Source organism: Lucilia cuprina, chromosome 6 (assembly GCF_022045245.1).
Source record: "Lucilia cuprina isolate Lc7/37 chromosome 6, ASM2204524v1, whole genome shotgun sequence".
Lineage (NCBI taxonomy): Eukaryota > Metazoa > Arthropoda > Insecta > Diptera > Calliphoridae > Lucilia > Lucilia cuprina.
In genome coordinates, this window is record NC_060954.1 from 43572588 (window position 1) to 43596797 (window position 24210).

At 30.6% G+C, this 24210-nt stretch overlaps 2 protein-coding genes across 2 annotated transcripts in view; one reads left to right on the forward strand and one right to left on the reverse strand.

Annotated features, from left to right (window-relative positions):
* Positions 1-1091, reverse strand: part of LOC111685287 (kazrin) — a 4788-nt gene extending 3697 nt beyond the window's left edge. Inside the window, exon 1 of the mRNA XM_023447540.2 lies at positions 1079-1091. Within this exon, the coding sequence (XP_023303308.2) occupies positions 1079-1091 (13 nt within the window). The remainder of the gene's footprint in view (positions 1-1078) is intronic.
* On the forward strand, positions 916-9146 carry LOC124420888 (box A-binding factor-like). Its single transcript, XM_046955301.1, has 3 exons — positions 916-1849; positions 6886-6909; positions 7035-9146. Exons 1-3 carry the CDS (start codon positions 1730-1732, stop codon positions 7626-7628), a joined length of 738 nt encoding a protein of 245 aa, XP_046811257.1. The 5' UTR covers positions 916-1729; the 3' UTR covers positions 7629-9146.
* The last annotated feature ends 15064 nt before the right edge of the window (positions 9147-24210 follow it).

Sequence of the window (24210 nt, forward strand, 5' to 3'; positions counted from 1 at the left end):
CTAGTTCAGTTCTAGTTCAGTTCTAGTTCAGTTCTAGTTCAGTTCTAGTTCAGTTCTAGTTCAGTTCTAGTTCAGTTCTAGTTCTAGTTCATTTCTAGTTCTAGTTCAGTTCTAGTTCAGTTCTAGTTCAGTTCAATTCTAGTTCAGTTCTAAGTAGTTCAGTTCTTTTTATTAAAAAAACTGTTAAACAAACTAAAGATCTTCCATAAAATAATTCTTTTGATTTTATGCCAATATAAACAAAGTATTGTAGCAACAAAAAAGTTAAAACAAATACATTTTTTAAAATTAATTAAAACCACACAAAATAACAATACAAATGAAAGACCAATATTTGTATATTTTTTAATTATAAGTCTAACTCAAAATACCAAAAATATTTAGATATTAAATGCATAGAGAAAACATTTATAAACTAGATTTAAATGATAAAAAATAATAATAATACTTTTTTTAAATAATTTATTAAGAATTAATTATTATTGTATTTTTAATGGCACGATTTTTTAAATTTTTGATTATTTTTATTAAGAAGTAGTAATTTTTTTTTAAATATTGTGTGTATAAGTTTTAATAATTTTATTAACTAAATTAATAAGAATGTTTAAAATAATTCAAATTAGTTTAAAGTTAAAAAAAGAAAATAATGTTAATTAATGTTTTTAAATGGTTTTTTTCAATCTCTTCTTTTCTTTCTTTCTTTTTTTTCAAACTATTTTTCAAACATGATAATCATGATTTCTGTTTTATATAAAAAAAACAAAAACCAAAATGTAACAAATTTATTTTAAATGTAATTTTAAATGTTTAAAACAAAATTCAAACAAAAAAATGGCTTGCTTGCAACAACAACAACAAATACTACTACTACAATAAAAAAAACACCACACACTTACATATACATATAACAAACACTTGTGCAAAATCTAAAATATGAACAAAATTTCAACAAAATATTTGCAAACTATTCGGGCAACAAAAAAAAACTACAATGTATTTCCTAAAATTTGCTTAAATATTCCAACAATTGAATACTCCAACACTAACACAATTTACTATATCCTTCTCCTACACATACCACTCTTATACATTTTTACAATTCTATTTGTACATAAACAAAATTAATTCAATTAAAATGTTCATGGCAAAAAAAAACTAACATTTCCGCATATTGTACTCTGTACTATGCTCGCCCTCTCTATTTCTCTCGCTCTTTTTCTATTCTTGCTCTCGGTTGCTCTAACGTTTGTTTTTAATTTAATTTTGTATTTGAAACACACGTACTACTATAACCAACTTACATACATGTTAACTCTTACAACAATTTGTGTTTTTTTATCTCTTTTCTATATATTTTTGTTGTTGTTTCTTGTTTTTGTTTTGGTACTTGTATCTACAACCATTTTATTTACATCTGTGTTGTTTTTGCCATAACTATTCTGCAACAACATGTATGTTTGTGTGCGTGTTTGTTAACGCTTTAATTCAAATTAAAAAATCTTGTCTTTACTCAAAATCGGCAAAACATTATAAAAAAATTCGAAAATCTTCCTATGTATATGTATGTGTATATATGCGCACTACTACATACTTAATAATGGTTATCTTTGTTTTTGTCTGTCTGTCTGTCTGTCTGCTTGCCTGTCTTTTTGTTTTGTTGTTGTTTTCTTTATTTAATTTTTAAAAACAAACAAAAAACTATGATTTGTGCATTTGATGTGTTTGTTGAATGTTTAGAGCTACTTTGGGTCAAGGCATACGTTCCGGTTGTGGTATTGTACCCATAACTGGTCCCGGCGGTTTACAACACTATGGCACAGCCGATAGACGTTCCAGTGGCAGTTTAAGGGTAAGTTTTTTAAATAATTGTTTAACTTATTTATTTACTTACTTCAGTGTTAGTTGTACATTTATGTATAATTTAATGTTATGGCCATGTTTAGTTGCTTAACTTTATAATCTTGTAGCAAACTTTCTAATAGTAACTGACAAGGATGACCATATCTCTCACTTGGTCTACTACTCTGCAAATAGGTTCTAGTTAATTATAGAGGAAAATGCATGATTTTATTTAATGCTTAACTTACTCTCAATTTATCAACGCAAAAGTTTAAATATTTTAGAAATTGTTATCGCGATCACTTTAATAACATTTAATATTTAAGGAATTTTTATAAATGTAACAAATATTTGAATTAGTTTATTGTTGTATTCACTGAAACATTTGATGCGATTGATTTGAAATCGAAATGAATAATGTCCTTGTTTTTCAAGGCTTTGTTCACCACAACGTATACTTGCGATCATTATTATATACAATTAAAATATCACTCATACGACTGGTATTCCAGACTCATGCTTTTATACTCAATTCATAGTTTATTTATTTGGAAATAATTTGACTTTTCCTGAAGTTGTTGTAACAAAACTCTGAACAATCTTGATGGTTCTCAAGGTTGTACACAATTAAATTAAAATATCACTCATACGGCTGGTATTCCAGACTAATGTTTTCATACTCGATATTTTGTTTATTTGGAAATAATTTGACATTTCGTGAACTATTGAAGTTGTTGTAATAAAATTCTGCACAATTTTGATGATTTTCATGGATGTACACCACGGCGTATACTTGCGAAAAATTATTATATAGAATTAAAATATCACTCATACCAACCGTATTCCAGACTCATGTTTTTATACTCGATATTTTGTTTTTTGTGGAAATAATTTAACATTTCGTTTAAATTTAAAGTTGTTGCTATCCAATCTTGCAATAGTAGCCTCGTTAGGGAATAACAGGTGACATGAGACAACATCAATCTAACCCCGACAAAGAAGAAGACTGGCTCGATCCGATAGAAGAGGTGAGCCCAACATCTGCTGAAAACACTCTATGATTCTATGAGGAAGACCTTTTTCCTTACAAACATTCTCACCATCTGGTTTCTGTTGTTTCGGCATAGCACCTAGACGACGTAATTGGTGGCCTCAAGGACCTAGTATAATAAGTTAAGTATGTTTAGAGTAAATTCGAAAACATTCAACCACGAAGGATAATCGCCGACAAATTAAAGATTACGGTATTAAAACTCCACAACGGGATCACTCTCGTCCTTCAGAAACAAGAATCCATTGTTCCATCTCACTCCAATACACACACCCAATCTCTTCATTATTATATTGCATTATCAGTTCAATTACTACATTTTACAGATACAAATATGCGATAATTTTGAGATCCTATGAAGTATTAATTTTAAATCTTTATAAATAGCAGAGTCTATTATGTCATTTCCGATTGTCTGTCTATCTGTTTGTCTGAATGTCTGTTAAAATCAATTTACTGAAAACCGCAAATATCTTTAGGATTTAAATCTTCAAAAATTCAATTCGAATTCATCAGATCGGTCTACAATTGATCGTACTATCTTCCATTTAAGGATCAATTCTGATCATTGGCATAAAAGTACGATTACAGTGATGAAATTCAACATAAGGAAGTTGTATACGATATCTCTATGGTTCGCTTAGACTAGATGGTCATCACTGACTTTACGGCACGACATCAAGTATGACCTGCCCTCTCTATAATGATCAAAGTTTGATGGCACTCTTCAGAATGAGATTTACTTGTACTAGTGACCTTTATGATAGGCCACTGTACTATAGGTGTTCAAGTTAGAAGACTAAATCTTCCATATAATGAATATTGCATGAATTGTCAAAATGAGAATGAAGAGAAAACTTGACAAATATTAGAACCGAATTTCTAGGCAGTTTAATACTGCATCCTTACTATGGAAACATATAAGCTTGTTCTTTGAAATTTAATGAGCATTAGTTCATAATTGGCCGGATCACAGCTTCGATATAAGATCTCGTTCAGTCAATTACTTTAACGTTCATAATTGGACACTATCGGACCTATTGTGCGCTCCTTTTTAGTATTGTTGATAGAAAAGTGTTAACTGTTATCTTTCAATGTTTAGAAACTCAGTTTGCTGGACGTAATTCTTCAATCACTGTTCAAAAGGAATATTATTTTCGGAATTATATCGCTACCATAATACTGGGATCTAACATCGACAAATGCCTAAATGTGACAAACTGCTCCAAATCCTATCCTCATGCTATACATTCGTCTCTATCTGCACGATCAATTTTGTATAGCTGTGCCCGCAAACTTCAGACTTGCTCATTTTGAAAAAAAAACTTCTCTCTTTCTTCTCATCAGAGTCACTACATTGAATCATAGTGGTTTTTTAACACCGTTTCATTATTTCTTATGGGACCGTATTTTAAATTCAGTTTACGTTGTGTCGAATGGTTTGACGTGCTGGCTTATCTTTAAATTGAATTCTCGAATGGCTTGATAACCATTTGATGTAAACCTTACGGTCTTAGATTTAACATTATCAACTGATATAGCGCTATATTTATTACAAACCAATTGACACATTCCCTTATGACTCAGACTTGTACTTGGAAGCTTATGGTATGATTATGTAAACACTGAAATAGTATAATAGAAATTTTTTCGAAACCTCCACCAAATTTGATGAACAACTGCCTAAATTTGTCTTGTAATAAGGACAACAATGTTTGAACTAAATTTTGATTAATAAACCTTTACTAAACATGGCTGTTACTTATAAAAAATTAATGTCTATTTTTTATTTAAGAACTTTAAAATAACTTCATTAACTAAAATTTAGTATTAAGTATATATGTATGTTTTCTTACTCAATACTTTATAGACGTGAAGCTTTCGTTGTATATGTGTATGTATACATATGTATGTGTAAACATTTAAATTATGTTTATGTGTGTACTCAATAGGAATTGTTAAATAAAAAAAATAATAATTAATGAAAATACAAATTTTAAAATGATTCCAATTGGGTATTTTATTAAAACATTAAAATTTGCACATTTTCTTAGATTTCTTAAATATTTAATTATTTTTTAATTTAACTAATTTTCTATATGTTTCAATATTATTTCTCAAATAAATTTGTTTTTGAATAATTACCACTTTCATAAATATGCTTGATTAAATATTGATATTTTTTGAGTGTATTAAATGAAATTGCATGAGTGTAAAATTATTAAATTTTTTTATTAAATAATTAAAATTAAAAAAATACAACAACCATATTAAATTAATAGTTTAAATTTATAAATAGAAAAAATAAGTAAATATTATTATTTTTATTTTAACTAAAAAAAATAAGAAAAAAGTTCATAACAAACAAATAATTTAAAATAAAAACAAAAACAACATCTACAAAAATTTACATAAAAATAAAATAACAAAAAAAATGAGAAAACCTATCATAAATATAAAAACAATTTATATTATTATATCTTATATATACATATTATAGTTATAGTTATTTAAATATACATAAAAACAAAAACAAAACTTACAAACAATATTAATTAATTAATTTAATTTATAAACAAATTTAAATAAATTTAACAAAAAATAAAACTAAAAAAAATATGTCAAGAAATTTAGCACAATAAAAATTAAAATGACGATAAAATCCCAAAAAAAAACAACTAAAAAACTCAATAAATTTATAATAAATGTTTTAAATTTTTGTGTTTTTTACCTTTAAAACAATAGTTAAATTACTTAAAATTAAACAAACACTAATTTAAAGCACTCATATATACATACATAATATACATACATATGTATATATACGTGTATGTGTTATTTTAGTGTTTGCATATATTGCAGGAAACAGTTATTTTCCTTTTTCAATTAACATTGTCAATGGAGTATTTTTTTTTTCATTATTCGTATTTTTATTACATTTTATATATGATTTCCGGTTTTTATCTCCCTACTTTGTTTTTAAGGTTTAATTTTATTTACTCAAATTATCGTTTATATAAACACACACACTCTGTTACATACACACGTACATATTAATATTAAATGAAAGTTTCACGTATTATTGGTAAAAATACTTTAAATAAAACGTTAATGCAAAACATATACTTTACACATAAGTTTTTAAACAAATTACAGTAAAGAGTAAAACACTGCTGACTGAGGTTTTTTTTTGTCAGGAAATCATTAACACATTTCTATGGAAAACTGTTTTTCATAGATATTTTTATAGATAAAAGTGTAGACTACATTTATCTGATAAAATAAGACTAACCTAGTCTATCGTCTAGTCTATAGTCTAGTCTATAGTCTAGTCTATAGTATAGTCTATAGTCTAGTCTATAGTCTAGTCTATAGTCTAGTCTATAGTCTAGTCTATAGTCTAGTCTATAGTCTAGTCTATAGTCTAGTCTATAGTCTAATCTAAAGTCTAGTCTATAGTATGTTGTCTAATCTATGGTCTGGTTTATAATCTAGTCTATAGTCTTGTCTACAGTCTAGTCTATAGTCTCGTCTATAGTTCGGTCTATAGTCTGGACTATAGTCTAGTGATATTTTGGAAATTTTCTATACAAAACTTCCTTGCTTGAATACAATTCTTGTTTATATTTCTATAGAAAATATAAACAAGAGTTTTGTTTCAGTTTTGTTAGAAATATTTGTGAAAATGTGTCCTCTTTTTGCTCTTTACTGTACATTGTAATAAATTATTTACCACAAACATATGTACATTAAACATGACATTATTTTAAAGACAATTTGTGATTTTATTTTAATATTATTTTTAACACGCAGTTAATTAACAAAGTACTCTCAGAAATTCAGTTAAAATGATAATTTATTATTTGAAAAAAAAATTTTTTTCTGAGTGTAGTTTAAAAGAAAATTTATAGTTATTAAATAAATAAATTAAAGCAAAATTTAAAAAAAATGTATTAATATTAAAAACTGTATTTTTGTATATTTCTATGGTATAGATATCGGCATGGAAAGGATCACAGGTGAGTTATAACTCAGAAACATATTTGTGTATGCGATATATGACGAAATAGTTTCTAACTACTTTTAACATTAAATTTGGCAAAAAAAATTAATTATTTTATTTTATTTATTTTAATTTTTACAGAGCTCTCTCTCAAAAGCCTTCCGTTTTAACGCAAAATCATCCCGCAGCGGTAGCTCAATTGGCGACCGCACCTCTGTTGGGAACTCCACCTCCCCAACACCATCGTTTAGTAGCTCAGAAGGCGGCGGAGGAATTTACGCCACTATAGGCGGTTCACATCATTTTACCCACCATTTTCCCCCACCTACAACAGCACCACCTCCACCACCCACCCAACATTCGCACTATCAACAGCAGCACTACTATCAACAACAACAGCAGCAGCTGCAACATCAGCAACAACAAAATTCGACTACTGCAGCAACAGCTGCTCATCGTGTAAGTGCTCCACCCTCAGGTAGTGGTATTGAAGCCATATCAGATCCAAATCTACTCTATGAACAACATCGACGTGTCAAAAGCATAAATGATATCGGAGCAACAGCAGCATCTGCTTATGGTTCAACTTCAGCTTTAGCACGAGATCGTTTAAGTAGTGGCCTAAACAGTGGTGCGGACTCGGCTAGTATATGTAGTGGTCTTAGTGGTACTGGTGCTATAATACATGAAAATAATCATGGTGCCTCGACAGCATCGTCTAACTCACCCGTATGAGAATCAATTATAATGTAAGTTCTCCATTTAAAACGAGACTTGCATTTTGCACTAAAATTTAATGAAAAGCGAGTGAATTAAAATAAATCTATAAACCGAATACTTTACATAAAATAAAATTAAATTGAAAATGTAGGTTAAATTAATTTTGTTTTTGTTTTTTTCTCAATTTTATTTAATTTTCCATACAATTTAATTTAATTATAATGGCAAACACAAACTATTCATTAGTTTAATTAAGTTACATGTAGTTAGTTTTTACACAATTACAAAATAATAATTATTAAAAGAACCTTTAATTAAAGAAATTAATATAAAACTGCACTTGCAAATAATTATGCAAATATTTTGTGTTTTTTTTTTTTTTTTTTTTGAAATTGTTTTTAACAAATTGCATATGCAAACTTGCAATAGTTTTAAAACTCTCTATGGTGGCATCATCATTATTTATTTACCAATTATAATTCCAACAAGAGAAAACGAGTTATTTTGCGTATAAATGTTTCAAATGAATTCCATAAATACTTGCAATTTATTGTCGTTCCACTTTTTCACTCTCAATTATTGAGAGTTTGGTTAAACACAAGTTCATTGTTGCGTTTATTTCAGCATTAAATGCCTCAAATGCCTAAATAGTTAATAATTAGTGTCGTTGTTATTGCATTGCATCTGATGATATTGGTTTTTCAAAAATATTTCCATAGACTTGTGGCAAGTGGGTTTTTGAAAATAACAATAAAATGAATAACTAATTTTGTGGCAAATAATTATTGGTAGGAAGATTTATACTTATATGCATGTATGTATGCATGGCAGTGGTATGAAAGAGTGGTTTTGATTAAAATTGCATAGTAAAATATTGCTTTATATTTTATTTTATATGCAGGACTATATGCCCTTTTTAGTATGTCTATTATCCTGCCAAAGTATTAAACAGAGATAAGGTTATAGTCCTAAATATATTTCAGTCTATAGTTCAGCCCACAGATCAGTCTATAGTCCTGACTAGAGATCAGAGAGTCCTTACTTTTGATCAGTCTACAGGCTTACTATAGACCAGTCTATAGTCCTGACTATAGATCGGTCCATAGTCCTGACTATAGATCAGGCCATAGTCCTGACTATAGATCAGTCGATAGTCCTGACAATAGTCCTGAATATAGATCAGTCTATAGTCCTGACTATAAATCAGTCTATAATCCTGACTATAAATCAGTCTATAGTCCTGACTATAAATCAGTCCATATTTCTGACTATAGATCATTCTACAGCCAGACTATAGCTCTATAATCCTGACTTTAGATCAGTCTATAGTCCTAACTATAGATCAGCCTATAGTCCTGATTATAGATCATTGTATACACCTGACTTTAGATCAGCATGTAGTCCTGACTTTAGGTCTGTATGTATTCCTGACTATGGATCAGTCTACAATCTTGGCTATAGATCAGTCTATAGTCCTGAGTATAGATTAGTCTCTAGTCCTGACTATAGATCAGTCTGTAGTCCTGACTATAGATAAGTCTATAGTCCTGACTATAGATCAGTCTATAGTCTTGACTATAGACTAGTCTACAGTCTTGACTATAGATCAGTCTACAATCTTGACTATAGATCAGTCTACAGTCTTGACTATAGAGCAGTCTACAGTCTTGACTATAGAGCAGTCTATAGTCCTGACTGTAGGTCATTCTATACACCTGACTATAGATCATTCTAAACTGACTATAGACCAGTCTGTAGTGCTGTCTATAGATCATTCTAAAGATCTGACTATAGAGCAGTCTGTAGTGCTGACTATAGATCAGTCTGTAGTGCTGACTATATATCAGTCTGTATTCCTGACTATATATAAGTCTGTAGTCCTGACTATAGATTAGTCTGTAGTCCTGACTTTAGATCAGTCTGTAGTCCTGACTATAGATCGTTTTAAAGACCTGACTATTGATCAGTCTTAGTCCTTACTATAGATCAGTCTATAGTCCAGACTATAGATCAGTCTGTAGTCCTTACTATAGATCAGTCTATAGTCCCAACTATAGATCAGTCTATAGTCCCGACTATAGATCAGTCTATAGTCCCGACTATAGATCTGTCTATAGTCCCAACTATAGATCAGTCTATAGTGCCGACTATAGATCAGTCTATAGTCCCGACTATAGATCAGTCTATAGTCCCGACTATAGATAAGTCCATAGTCCCGACTATAGGTCAGTCTATAGTCCCGACTATAGATCAGTCTATAGTCCCGACTATAGATAAGTCAATAGTCCCGACTATAGATAAGTCTATAGTCCCGACTATAGATAAGTCCATAGTCCCGACTATATACCTGACTATATATAACTCTATAGTTCTGACTATAGGTAAGTCTATAGTACTGACTATAGTTCTGACAGTAGTTTATTGCCTAGATAAATATATACAGTCTTGACTTTAGGTTGGTCAATAGACTGACTAAAGACTAATCTATAGAGACTAATCTGTAGTTTTAATATAGACAAACTTGGTTATGGACTAATTTTGACTGTGAACCAGTATATAGCCTTCACTCGGTAGTGAGTCTACTGCACAAGTCTAGACTATGGAGCACTATTGCGAAGTTTACATTCTGAACTCTAACGATATGTAAATCGTTTGTATCCAGATCTTGTCACTATTTCATTCCTTTTAATGTTTCACCACTTATTAGACCATAAAATTCTTCTGTATCTGTTAGATTATATGGTCATTAATTAATTTTGTTTTTTTTTTAATTCTAAAACCCAAAACAATAGTTCAATAAATGTTATTGAATTCGAAATTAATTTGTGCATAGTTAAGCAAAGTCCAAAAACCGACCCTAATGTAATTATAATATTTGTATACAAACACACACACACACACACATACTACCATAAACAAATTCAAATTACAAATACTTGTGTGCATTTTAAATTAGAAATTTTCAAAAATCATCATCAGCAGCAGTAACAACAGCAACAGATTCAGTAACATCTGCAGCAGGTGTACATATTTTCGATTTCACATAATTGCGGTTTAATATTATGAAAAGTTAATTTGAATTTAATATTAGCAATAAATTGTATGTGTATACGTATGTACATACATATGTATATGAATAATATCTTCTTTATTTATAAGTACATAAACCTTAATGAAAAATTATTTAATATATTTGGCAATTTAAGTTTTCATGACGGTTCAATTTTATTTTCATTATAAATCAAATAGATTTCATTTTAATAAGAAAAATGTTTAATAATAAAATTTAAATTGTTTAAATTTAGTACCTCAATTAAGAAATAATTACACGAATGTGAAATATGTTGGTAAATTAATTTATAATTATAAACAGCATATTATTTTTTCAGCTTAATGGGAATAGTATACCCTACACTAAATAAATATGAATTATAAATGAATTCACTTAAAAAGAGTTTAATAATTGAGACTGTCACCATGTAGCTTTTTAGAACAAATGTTTCTTCCACAGCTAATTGGATAAAATTCCAAATTCCTAAGAGATCCTCTGAAATCTCTCTAACAAAACGTTTAATATATACATATAATACATATATGAAAATAAACTGTTGCATAAACTTAAAACTTTTAAAGTTTTCATGATTAAAGAAAAACAATTCAAGTATCAACATCTTCTAATGTAGGGTTTTATTACAGTCGAGCTTACTCAACATTTCTAATTAAATTGCTACATTTGAATATTATTAAATAAACACATTATGTGAAAATGCATTATAATTAAACTAAAAATAATATTTAATTGAAATATAAAAATTTACTTTAATATCAATTAACTCATGTATTCTTTAGAGTTATTAAGTAATAGAATTAATTACAAAACCTAAAATAATTATGGTTATCAGTACATGTTTTCATGAAAATATTTATTAACAAACAAATGCAATATTTCAAAATTTTAAACAAATAAGTCGAGCATAGCCGACTTATAGGAAAATTTAAAAAACGGTTCTCTTTTTCTTGAAAGACAATTCTCTAATCAAGGCTATATACTAAATAGTGAAGACTTTTAACTTATCCATAGTCAGGACTATAAACTGTTCTATAGTTGGGATTATAAACTGGACTATAGTCTGATCTATAGTCAAAACTATAGACTGTTCTATAGTCAGGACTATAGACTGATATATAGTCAGGACTATAGACTGATCTTTAGTCAGGACTATAGACTGATCTATAGTCAGGACTATAAACTGATCTATAGTCAGGACTATAAACTGATCTATAGTCAGGACTATAAACTGATCTATAGTCAGGACCATAGACTAATCTATAGTAAGGACTATAGACTAATCTATAGTCAGGACTATAGACGGATCTATAGTCAGGACTATAGACTGATCTTCAGTCAGGACTATAGACTGATCTATAGTCAGGACTATAGACTGATCTATAGTCAAGACTATAGACTGCTCTATAGTCAGGACTATAGACTGATCCATAGTCTGGACTATAGACGGATCTATAGTCAGGACTATAGACGGATCTATAGTCAGGACTAGAGACTGATCTATAGTCAGGACTATAGACTGATCTATAGTCAGGACTATAGACTGATCTATAGTCTGGACTATAGACTGATATATAGTCAGCACTATAGACTGATCTATAGTCAGGACTATAAACTGATCTATATTCAGGACTATATACTAATCTGTAATCAGTACTACAGACTGATCTATAGTCAGGTATATAGACTGATCTATAGTCAGGACTATAGACTGATCTATAGTCAGTACTATAGACTGATCTATAGTCAGGTATATAGACTGATCTATAGTCAGGACTATAGACTGATCTATAGTCAGGACTATAGACTGATCTATAGTCAGGACTATAGACTGCTCTATAGTCAGGACTATAGACTGATCTATAGTCACGACTATAGATTGATCTATAGTCAGTCTATAGTTCATACTACAGCTCAGTCTATGACCAAGATCCATCGTCAACACATTATTTTTAAATATTCAATACTATAAATTGTTGATTAGTCACGTATGTAGAAGTAGTCAAGACTATAGATCGATATTTATTCTTCACAATATATCAGCCTATATATAGTCCTTTATATTAATTAGCCTATACTATAGATTAGTCTATAGTCTAGATTGTGTCCATCGTCAATACCTTCCTCTAAAATATTCGTGACTATAGACTGTCGTTTAGTCGGGTATGTAAACTATAGGTCTATAGTCAAGACTATAGATATAAATATATTCTTCACAATAGATCTATATGTAGTCTTTAATATAAGTCAGTCTTTAGTCTATACTATAGATTAGTTTATAGTCTAGACTGTATCCAAAGTCATCACTTTCTTCTTAGACTATAGATTGTTGATTAAAACTATAGATTGTTGATTAAAAGGGTATGTAGACTATAGTCAAGACTATAGATCGATATATATATTACAAATCAATATTTAGTTTATACTATTGATCAATCTATAGTCTAGACTGTCAGCTTATTCATCTCAAATATTCTTTACATTTAAACATGTTTACTCTTGATCAATTTTTATTTGCAAGTTTGAATGTAAAAAATACATTTTAAAAATAAATTTTTAAAAATGTCTCATTAATTAATATATTTTCTCTAATTTTGTTTTTTTTTTTTAATATAACTTTCTTAACACATTTGCAAGTTTAACGATTTCAAACTGCATTTATACTAAAACTACACCAAAAAGTTAAAAATAATAAAATAAATCAAAACCAAAAAATATCTACTACTTTAAGTACTGATTAATAAACAAAAAAACAAGAAATTAATTAAATTAAGATAATGAAATAAATGAACAATCTTATACTGTGCTATATATTAATTATTAATTATTTTATTATTAAAGATTTATGTATTGATGAATGTAAAATATTATTATAACTATTATTAAAAGAAAAACAAATAAGAGATTAAATATTAATTAAATGTCTATTTATATTTTCGAAAATAAAAAAAAAAACAAAAAATTAAGACCAATTTAAAACTATCAAAAAAAAAAAATAAAATAATAAAAAAACTAATTATAATTATTTTATTGGTGAATTATTAAAGGTAAGAATGAGAAGTAACTAAATACACACATACCGCTCAATAGTCAAGACTAAAGACTACTCTATAGTTAAAAAGTATGGTCAATACTACAAACTGTTCTATCATCAGGACTAAACACTGTTCCATATTCAATACTATACAGAATTTTTTATTGACTTTACACTATCCTATACTCAAGACTATGCTATTCTTTAGTCAATACTACATGCTATTTTTAATCAAGACTAAACACTGCTGTATAGTCAAGACTATACAACGCTCTATAGTCAAGGCTATACAACGCTCTATAGTCAAGACTATACAACGCTCTATAGTCAAGACTATACACTGCTGTATAGTCAAGACTATACACTGCTCTATAGTCAAGACTATACACCGCTCTTTAGTATAGACTATAGACTGCTCTATAGTCAAGACTATAGACTGCTCTATAGTCAAAACTATAGACTGTTCTATAGTCAAAACTATAGACTGTTCTATAGTCAAGACTATAGACTGCCCTATAGTCAAGACTATAGACTGCCCTATAGTCAAGACTATACACCGCTCTTTAGTATAGACTATAGACTGCTCTATAGTCAAGACTATAGACTGCTCTATAGTCAAAACTATAGACTGTTCTATAGTCAAAACTATAGACTGTTCTATAGACAACGCTCTATAGTCAAGACTATACACTGCTGTATAGTCAAGACTATATACTGCTCTATAGTCAAGACTATACACCGCTCTTTAGTATAGACTATAGACTGCTCTATAGTCAAGACTATAGACTGCTCTATAGTCAAAACTATAGACTGTTCTATAGTCAAGACTATAGACTGCCCTATAGTCAAGACTATAGACTGCCCTATAGTCAAGACTATAGACTGCCCTATAGTCAAGACTATAGACAGCTCTATAGTCAAGACTATAGACTGGTCTATAGTCAATACTATAGACTGTTCTATAGTCAAGACTATAGACTGCTCTATAGTCAAGACTATAGACTGCTCTAAAGTCAAGACTATAGATTGTTCTATAGTCAAGACTATAGGCTGTTTTTTAATCAAGGCTATAGATTGTTTTATAATCAAGACTATAGACTGCTCTATAGTCAAGGCTATAGATTGTTTTATAATCAAGACTATAGACTGCTCTATAGTCAAGACTATAGACTGCTCTATAGTCAAGACTATAGACTGCTCTATAGTCAATTATATAGACTACTCTATAGTCAAGACTATAGACTACTCTATATTTAAGACTATAGACTGCTCTATAGTCAAGACTATAGACTGCTCTATAGTCAAGACTATAGACTACTCTATAGTCAAGACTATAGACTACTCTATAGTCAAGACTATAGACTACTCTATAGTCAAGACTATAGACTGCTCTATAGTCAAGACTATAGACTGCTCTATAGTCAAGACTATAGACTGCTCTATAGTCAAGACTATAGACTGCTCTATAGTCAAGACTATAGACTGCTATATAGTCAAGCCTATAGACTGCTATATAGTCAAGCCTATAGACTGCTCTATAGTCAAGACTATAGACTGCTCTATAGTCAAGACTATAGACTGCTCTATAGTCAAGACTATAGACTACTCTATAGTCAAGACTATAGACTACTCTATAGTCAAGACTATAGACTACTCTATATTTAAGACTATAGACTGCTCTATAGTCAAGACTATAGACTGCTCTATAGTCAAGACTTTAGACTGCCCTATAGTTAAGACTATAGACTGCCCTATAGTTAAGACTGCTCTATAGTCAAGACTATAGACTGCTCTATAGTCAAGACTATAGACTGCTCTATAGTCAAGACTATAGACTGCTCTATAGTCAAGACTATAGACTGCTCTATAGTCAAGACTATAGACTGCTCTATAGTCAAGACTATAAACTACTCTATAGTCAAGACTATAGACTACTCTATAGTCAAGACTATAGACTACTCTATAGTCAAGACTATAGACTGCTCTATAGTCAAGACTATAGACTGCTCTATAGTCAATTATATAGACTACTCTATAGTCAAGACTATAGACTACTCTATATTTAAGACTATAGACTGCTCTATAGTCAAGACTATAGACTGCTCTATAGTCAAGACTATAGACTACTCTATAGTCAAGACTATAGACTACTCTATAGTCAAGACTATAGACTACTCTATAGTCAAGACTATAGACTGCTCTATAGTCAAGACTATAGACTGCTCTATAGTCAAGACTATAGACTGCTCTATAGTCAAGTCTTGACTAAAAAGCAGTTCATAGTCGTGACTAAACACCAGTCCATAGTCTGTCTTGACAATAGAGTAGTTAATAGTCTTAACTATAGTGTAGTCAAAAGTCTAAACTATGTTACAGTTTGTGGTATTGGCTATTGAACAGTCCATAGTCTTGACAGTAAAACAATCTATAGTATTTATAATAGAGTAGTCTTGACTAGTCAAGAGTATGCTCTATAGACAAGGCCATAGGCATTTCAATAGTCAAGACTGTAGACTCTTTTATAGTTAAGACTATGTATGTACTGCTCTATAGTTAAGAATAATGATTGTCCTATGGTGTAACAAGTATCATTGAAAGTAAGTTTCTGTAAAAGTTTTTCACAGATTTGATAATGATATGGTAAATTTAATAATCAAAACAAATATTTGCACTTTTCTTTCTTCACATATATATCTTTATTTATTCACTTTTATCGAGTTTTAAAAGTTTTAATACAAATTTTATTATATCAATTTTTCTGCTCCTTCTTATTATCCATGTTTCTTTTTGCCACCACCGCCAGATTTACCTCCTCCTCCGCCACCTCCTTTCTTCAAAGTTCCCTCGGCCAACATATGATTAGTGCCGATAATTGACATTATCACCAGAAATAAGAAAATCAAATAAGAGAACTGCATCGCTAAACGACTGTTGCAACAAGTTGTAGTTTTGAAATGAAAACTATGATCTTAAAACAATCTGCTTGCAGTTTTTATACTCAATTTATTGTTGAACTTTTTTTATTATTAAAAATATATATGATTAGAATATCTATGTTCTAAATTTAATTAAAATATGATTATAACTAGAGAAGATAATTTTTGGGAGAAATTATATTAATTTTTGCACATAGTTTGAGAATAACAATAAAAATACGTTCAATTAAATCACGTTGTGAGGAGATTTTTAAAAACATTAATAGGTTTTTTGTAAGAATTATTAATGGTTATTGACTGGGTTTACGTAGACACAACCCAGCAAAAGTTTTTATTAGTATAAGCAATAATTTACTTACACATTCAAATTTTACACAATAACTTACAAGTAGTTAGAGAAATAAATATATGTAAATTGTGTGTAAAATCGTATATAGCTTTTATATATTCACGAAGAAATCTAAATGAGAATGTATAAATATAACATATTAAAATGATGTCACTAGACTGTGTAATCAGGGCGATATTTAGTATTCATTGAAAAGAATGTAAGTCATTACTATGTTTTTGCAGGGAACATTTGAAATAAAACAACCATTGTGAAATATGCTCTACAATCAAGACTTTATAGTCAAGACAATAGATTGCTCTTTAGTCAAAACTACAGACTGCTTTATAGTCAAAAATAAAGTATGCTCTATAATCACATAGAGACATAGTGCTCTATAGTCAAGGCTATAGACAGCTCTATAGTCAAGACTATAGACTCCTCTATAGTCAAGGCTATAGACTGCTCTATAGTCAAGACTATAGACAGCTCTAGAGTCAAAACTATAGACTGCGCTATAGTCAAAACTAAGACTGCGCTATAGTCAAAACTATAGACTGCGCTATAGTCAAAACTATAGACTGCTCTATGGTCCACACTACAGCCTGCTCTAAAGTGAAGACTTTAGACTGCTCTAAAGTCAAAACTATAGACTGCTCTATAGTTAAGACTATAGACTGCTTTATAGTCAAGACTAGAGAGATGCTATATAGTCGAGACTATAGACTGCTTTATAGTCAATACTATAGACTGCTCTATAGTCAAGACTATAGACTGCTCTATAGTCAAAACTATAGACTGCTCTATAGTCAAAACTATAGACTGCTCTATAGTCAAAACTAGAGACTGCTCTATAGTCAAGACTATAGACTGATCTATAGTCAAGACAATAGACTGATCTATAGTCAAGACTATAGACTGTTCTATAGAAAAGACTATAGACTGCTCTATAGTCAAGACTATAGACTGCTCTATAGTCAAGACTATAGACTGCTCTATAGTCAAGACTATAGACTGCTCTATAGTCAAGACTATAGACTGCTCTATAGTCAAGACTATAGACTGCTCTATAGTCAAGACTATAGACTGCTCTATAGTCTAGACTATAGACTGCTCTATAGTCGAGACTATAGACTGCTCTATAGTCAAGACTATAGACTGCTCTATAGTCAAGACTATAGACTGCTCTATAGTCAAGACTATAGACTGCTCTATAGTCAAGACTATAGACTGCTCTATAGTCAAGACTATAGACTGCTCTATAGTCAAGACTATAGACTGCTCTATAGTCAAGACTATAGACTGCTCTATAGTCAAGACTATAGACTGCTCTATAGTCAAGACTATAGACTGCTCTATAGTCTAGACTATAGACTGCTCTATAATCAAGACTATAGACTGCTCTATAGTCAAGACTATAGACTGCTCTATAGTCAAGACTATAGACTACTCTATATTCAAGACTATAGACTACTCTATAGTCAAGACTATAGACTACTCTATATTTAAGACTATAGACTGCTCTATAGTCAAGACTATAGACTGCTCTATAGTCAATTATATAGACTACTCTATAGTCAAGACTATAGACTACTCTATACTTAAGACTATAGACTGCTCTATAGTCAAGACTATAGACTGCTCTATAGTCAAGACTATAGACTACTCTATAGTCAAGACTATAGACTACTCAATAGTCAAGACTATAGACTACTCTATAGTCAAGACTATAGACTGCTCTATAGTCAAGACTATAGACTGCTCTATAGTCAAGACTATAGACTGCTCTATAGTCAAGACTATAGACTGCTCTATAGTCAAGACTATAGACTGCTCTATAGTCAAGACTATAGACTGCTCTATAGTCAAGACTATAGACTGCTCTATAGTCAAGACTATAGACTGCTCTATAGTCAAGACTATAGACTGCTCTATAGTCAAGACTATAGACTGCTCTATAGTCAAGACTATAGACTACTCTATAGTCAAGACTATAGACTACTCTATAGTCAAGACTATAGACTACTCTATATTTAAGACTATAGACTGCTCTATAGTCAAGACTATAGACTGCTCTATAGTCAAGACTATAGACTGCTGTATAGTCAAGACTATAGACTACTCTATTGTCAAGTTTATAGACTACTATATAGTCAAGACTATAGACTGCTCTATAGTCAAGACTATAAACTGCTCTTTAGTCAAGACTGTAGACTGCTCTTTAGTCAAGACTATAGACTGCTCTATAGTCAAGACTATAGACTGCTCTATAGTCAAGACTATAGACTGCTCTATAGTCAAGACTATAGACTGCTCTATAGTCAAGACTATAGACTGCTCTATAGTCAAAACTATAGACTGCTCAATAGTCAACACTATAGAGTGTTTTTTATTTTGTAATCAAGACTAAATACTATTTTGTAGTCAAGACTAAAGACTGTTCAAGAGTCAAACTATATACTAGTCTATAGTCAAGACTATAAGCCAATATGTCATTAAGATTATATACTGCTCTATAGTCAAGACTATGTATATACTCCTCTATAATCAAGAATATAGACTGCTCTATAGTTAAAACTATATACTTCCCTATAGTCAAGATTAACAACTGTTCTTTAGTCTGGAGCACATATATATAGTCAAGGCTTTAACTACTGCTAATATAGTTAAGAATAATGATGGTTCAAAGATGTACAGATTTGTTTTCGATATTGTAAATTTAATAATCCAAAAAAAATAGTCACAAATTCCTTTTTTCACATATATGTTTATTCATTCACTTTTAACAAGTTTTAAAAGTTTTAAAAGTTTTAACACCAATTTTATTATTTCAATTGTGCAGCTCCATCTTATTATCCATGTTTCTTTTTGCCACCACCGCCAGATTTACCTCCTCCTCCTCCGCCACCTCCTTTCTTAAAAGTTCCCTCGGCCAACATATTATTAGTGCCGACAATTGACATTATCACCAGAAATAACAAAATCAAATAAGAGAACTGCATCGCTAAACTACTGTTGCATTAAATTGTAGTTTTGAAATGAAACTATAATCTTAAAACAATCTGCTTGCTGTTTTTATACTCAATTTTTTGTTGAAATTGTGTTTTCTTTATTATAATTCTCAATGAGAATATCTATGTTTTAAAGTTAATTAAAATATGATTATAATAGTGAAGATAATTTTTTGGGAGAAATTATATTCATTTTTGCACATAGTTTGAAAACAACAATAATAATTTTGTAAGAATTATTAATGGTGATTGACTAGGTGTCTACGTACACACAACCCAGCAAAAATTGTCCTTTGTATAAGCACAAAATTACTTACACATTCAAATTTTACACGGTGATCTAGTCTGGACTATAGAGCAGTCTATAGTCTGGACTATAGAGCAGTCTATAGTCTGGACTATAGAGCAGTCTATAGTCTGGACTATAGAGCAGTCTATAGTCTGGACTATAGAGGAGTCTATAGTCTGGACTATAGAGGAGTCTATAGTCTGGACTATAGAGCAGTCTATAGTCTGGACTATAGAGCAGTCTATAGTCTGGACTATAGAGCAGTCTATAGTCTGGACTATAGAGCAGTCTATAGTCTGGACTATAGAGCAGTCTATAGTCTGGACTATAGAGCAGTCTATAGTCTGGACTATAGAGCAGTCTGTAGTCTGGACTATAGAGCAAACTATAGTCTCGACTATAGAGCAGTCTATAGTCTCGACTATAGAGCAGTCTATAGTATTGACTATAGAGCAGTCTATAGTATTGACTATAGAGCAGTCTATAATCTTGACTATAGAGCAGTCTATAGTCTTGACTATAGAGCAGTCTATAGTCTTGACAATAGAGCTGTCTATAGTCTTGACAATAGAGCAGTCTATAGTCTTGACAATAGAGCAGTCTATAGTCTTGACTATAGAGCAGTCTATAGTCTTGACTATAGAGCAGTCTATAGTCTTGACTATAGAGCAGTCTATAGTCTTGACTATAGAGCAGTCTATAGTCTTGACTATAGAGCAGTCTATAGTCTTGACTATAGAGCAGTCTATAGTCTTGACTATAGAGCAGTCTATAGTCTCGACTATAGAGCAGTCTATAGTCTAGACTATAGAGCAGTCTATAGTCTTGACTATAGAGCAGTCTATAGTCTTGACTATAGAGCAGTCTATAGTCTTGACTATAGAGCAGTCTATAGTCTTGACTATAGAGCAGTCTATAGTCTTGACTATAGAGCAGTCTATAGTCTTGACTATAGAGCAGTCTATAGTCTTTTCTATAGAACAGTCTATAGTCTTGACTATAGATCAGTCTATTGTCTTGACTATAGATCAGTCTATAGTCTTGACTATAGAGCAGTCTCTAGTTTTGACTATAGAGCAGTCTATAGTTTTGACTATAGAGCAGTCTATAGTTTTGACTATAGAGCAGTCTATAGTCTTGACTATAGAGCAGTCTATAGTATTGACTATAAAGCAGTCTATAGTCTCGACTATATAGCAGTCTCTAGTCTTGACTATAAAGCAGTCTATAGTCTTAACTATAGAGCAGTCTATAGTTTTGACTTTAGAGCAGTCTAAAGTCTTCACTTTAGAGCAGGCTGTAGTGTGGACCATAGAGCAGTCTATAGTTTTGACTATAGCGCAGTCTATAGTTTTGACTATAGCGCAGTCTTAGTTTTGACTATAGCGCAGTCTATAGTTTTGACTCTAGAGCTGTCTATAGTCTTGACTATAGAGCAGTCTATAGCCTTGACTATAGAGGAGTCTATAGTCTTGACTATAGAGCTGTCTATAGCCTTGACTATAGAGCACTATGTCTCTATGTGATTATAGAGCATACTTTATTTTTGACTATAAAGCAGTCTGTAGTTTTGACTAAAGAGCAATCTATTGTCTTGACTATAAAGTCTTGATTGTAGAGCATATTTCACAATGGTTGTTTTTATTCAAATGTTCCCTGCAAAAACATAGTAATGACTTACATTCTTTTCAATGAATACTAAATATCGCCCTGATTACACAGTCTAGTGACATCATTTTAATATGTTATATTTATACATTCTCATTTAGATTTCTTCGTGAATATATAAAAGCTATATACGATTTTACACACAATTTACATATATTTATTTCTCTAACTACTTGTAAGTTATTGTGTAAAATTTGAATGTGTAAGTAAATTATTGCTTATACTAATAAAAACTTTTGCTGGGTTGTGTCTACGTAAACCCAGTCAATAACCATTAATAATTCTTACAAAAAAACCTATTAATGTTTTTAAAATCTCCTCACAACGTGATTTAATTGAACGTATTTTTATTGTTATTCTCAAACTATGTGCAAAAATTAATATAATTTCTCCCAAAAATTATCTTCTCTAGTTATAATCATATTTTAATTAAATTTAGAACATAGATATTCTAATCATATATATTTTTAATAATAAAAAAGTTCAACAATAAATTGAGTATAAAAACTGCAAGCAGATTGTTTTAAGATCATAGTTTCATTTCAAAACTACAACTTGTTGCAACAGTCGTTTAGCGATGCAGTTCTCTTATTTGATTTTCTTATTTCTGGTGATAATGTCAATTATCGGCACTAATCATATGTTGGCCGAGGGAACTTTGAAGAAAGGAGGTGGCGGAGGAGGAGGTAAATCTGGCGGTGGTGGCAAAAAGAAACATGGATAATAAGAAGGAGCAGAAAAATTGATATAATAAAATTTGTATTAAAACTTTTAAAACTCGATAAAAGTGAATAAATAAAGATATATGTGAAGAAAGAAAAGTGCAAATATTTTGTTTTGATTATTAAATTTACCATATCATTATCAAATCTGTGAAAAACTTTTACAGAAACTTACTTTCAATGATACTTGTTACACCATAGGACAATCATTATTCTTAACTATAGAGCAGTACATACATAGTCTTAACTATAAAAGAGTCTACAGTCTTGACTATTGAAATGCCTATGGCCTTGTCTATAGAGCATACTCTTGACTAGTCAAGACTATTGACTACTCTATTATAAATACTATAGATTGTTTTACTGTCAAGACTATGGACTGTTCAATAGCCAATACCACAAACTGTAACATAGTTTAGACTTTTGACTACACTATAGTTAAGACTATTAACTACTCTATTGTCAAGACAGACTATGGACTGGTGTTTAGTCACGACTATGAACTGCTTTTTAGTCAAGACTATAGACTACTCTATAGTCAAGACTATAAACTGATATATAGTCAAGACTATAGACTGCTCTATAGACAGGACTATAGACTGCTCTATAGTCAAGACTATAGACTGCTCTATAGTCAAGACTATAGACTGCTCTATAGTCAAGACTTAAACTGCTCTATAGTCCAGACTATTGACTGCCTTATAGTCAAGACTATTGACTGCTCTATAGTCAAGACTATTGACTGCTCTATAGTCAAGACTATTGACTGCTCTACAGACAAGACTGCTCTATGGTCAAGACTATAGAATGCTCTATAGTCAAGACTATAGAATGCTCTATAGTCAAGATTATAGACTGCTCTATAGTCAAGACTATAGACTGCTCTATAGTCAAGACTATAGACTGCTCTATAGCCAAGACTTAAACTGCTCTATAGTACAGACTATTGACTGCTCTATAGTCAAGACTATAGACTGCTCTAAAGTCAAGACTATTGACTGCTCTATAGACAGGACTATAGACTGCTCTATGGTCAAGACTATAGAATGCTCTATGGTCAAGACTATAGAATGCTCTATAGACAAGACTATAGACTGCTCTATAGTCAAGACTATAGACTGATCTATAGTCAAGAATATAGACTGCTCTATAGCCAACACTATAGACTGCTCTATAGTCAAGACTATAGACTGCTCTATAGTCAAGACTATAGACTACTCTAAAGTCAAGACTATAGATTGATCTATAGTCAAGAATATAGACTGCTCTATAATCAAGACTATAGACTGATCGATGGTCAAGACTATAGACTGCTCAATAATCAATACTATAGACTGCTCTATAGTCAAAACTATAGACTGCTCTATAGTCAAAACTATAGTCTGTCCAATAGTCAAGACTATAGACTGCTTTCTAGTCAAGACTGCAAACTCCTCTATAGTCAAGACTATGACTGCTCTATAGTCAAGACTATAGATATCTCTATAGACTGGTCTATAGTTAAGACTATAGACTGCTCTATAGTCAATAATATAGGCTGCT

Bases quoted from the DNA above. Each gene is read 5' to 3' on its own strand.
- LOC124420888 (XM_046955301.1), top strand. From the start codon at position 1,730: ATGTTTAGAGCTACTTTGGGTCAAGGCATACGTTCCGGTTGTGGTATT. The intron at 1,850-6,885 runs GTAAGTTTTTTA...TCTATGGTATAG, and splicing joins GTTCCAGTGGCAGTTTAAGG to ATATCGGCATGGAAAGGATC. The intron at 6,910-7,034 runs GTGAGTTATAAC...TAATTTTTACAG, and splicing joins CGGCATGGAAAGGATCACAG to AGCTCTCTCTCAAAAGCCTT.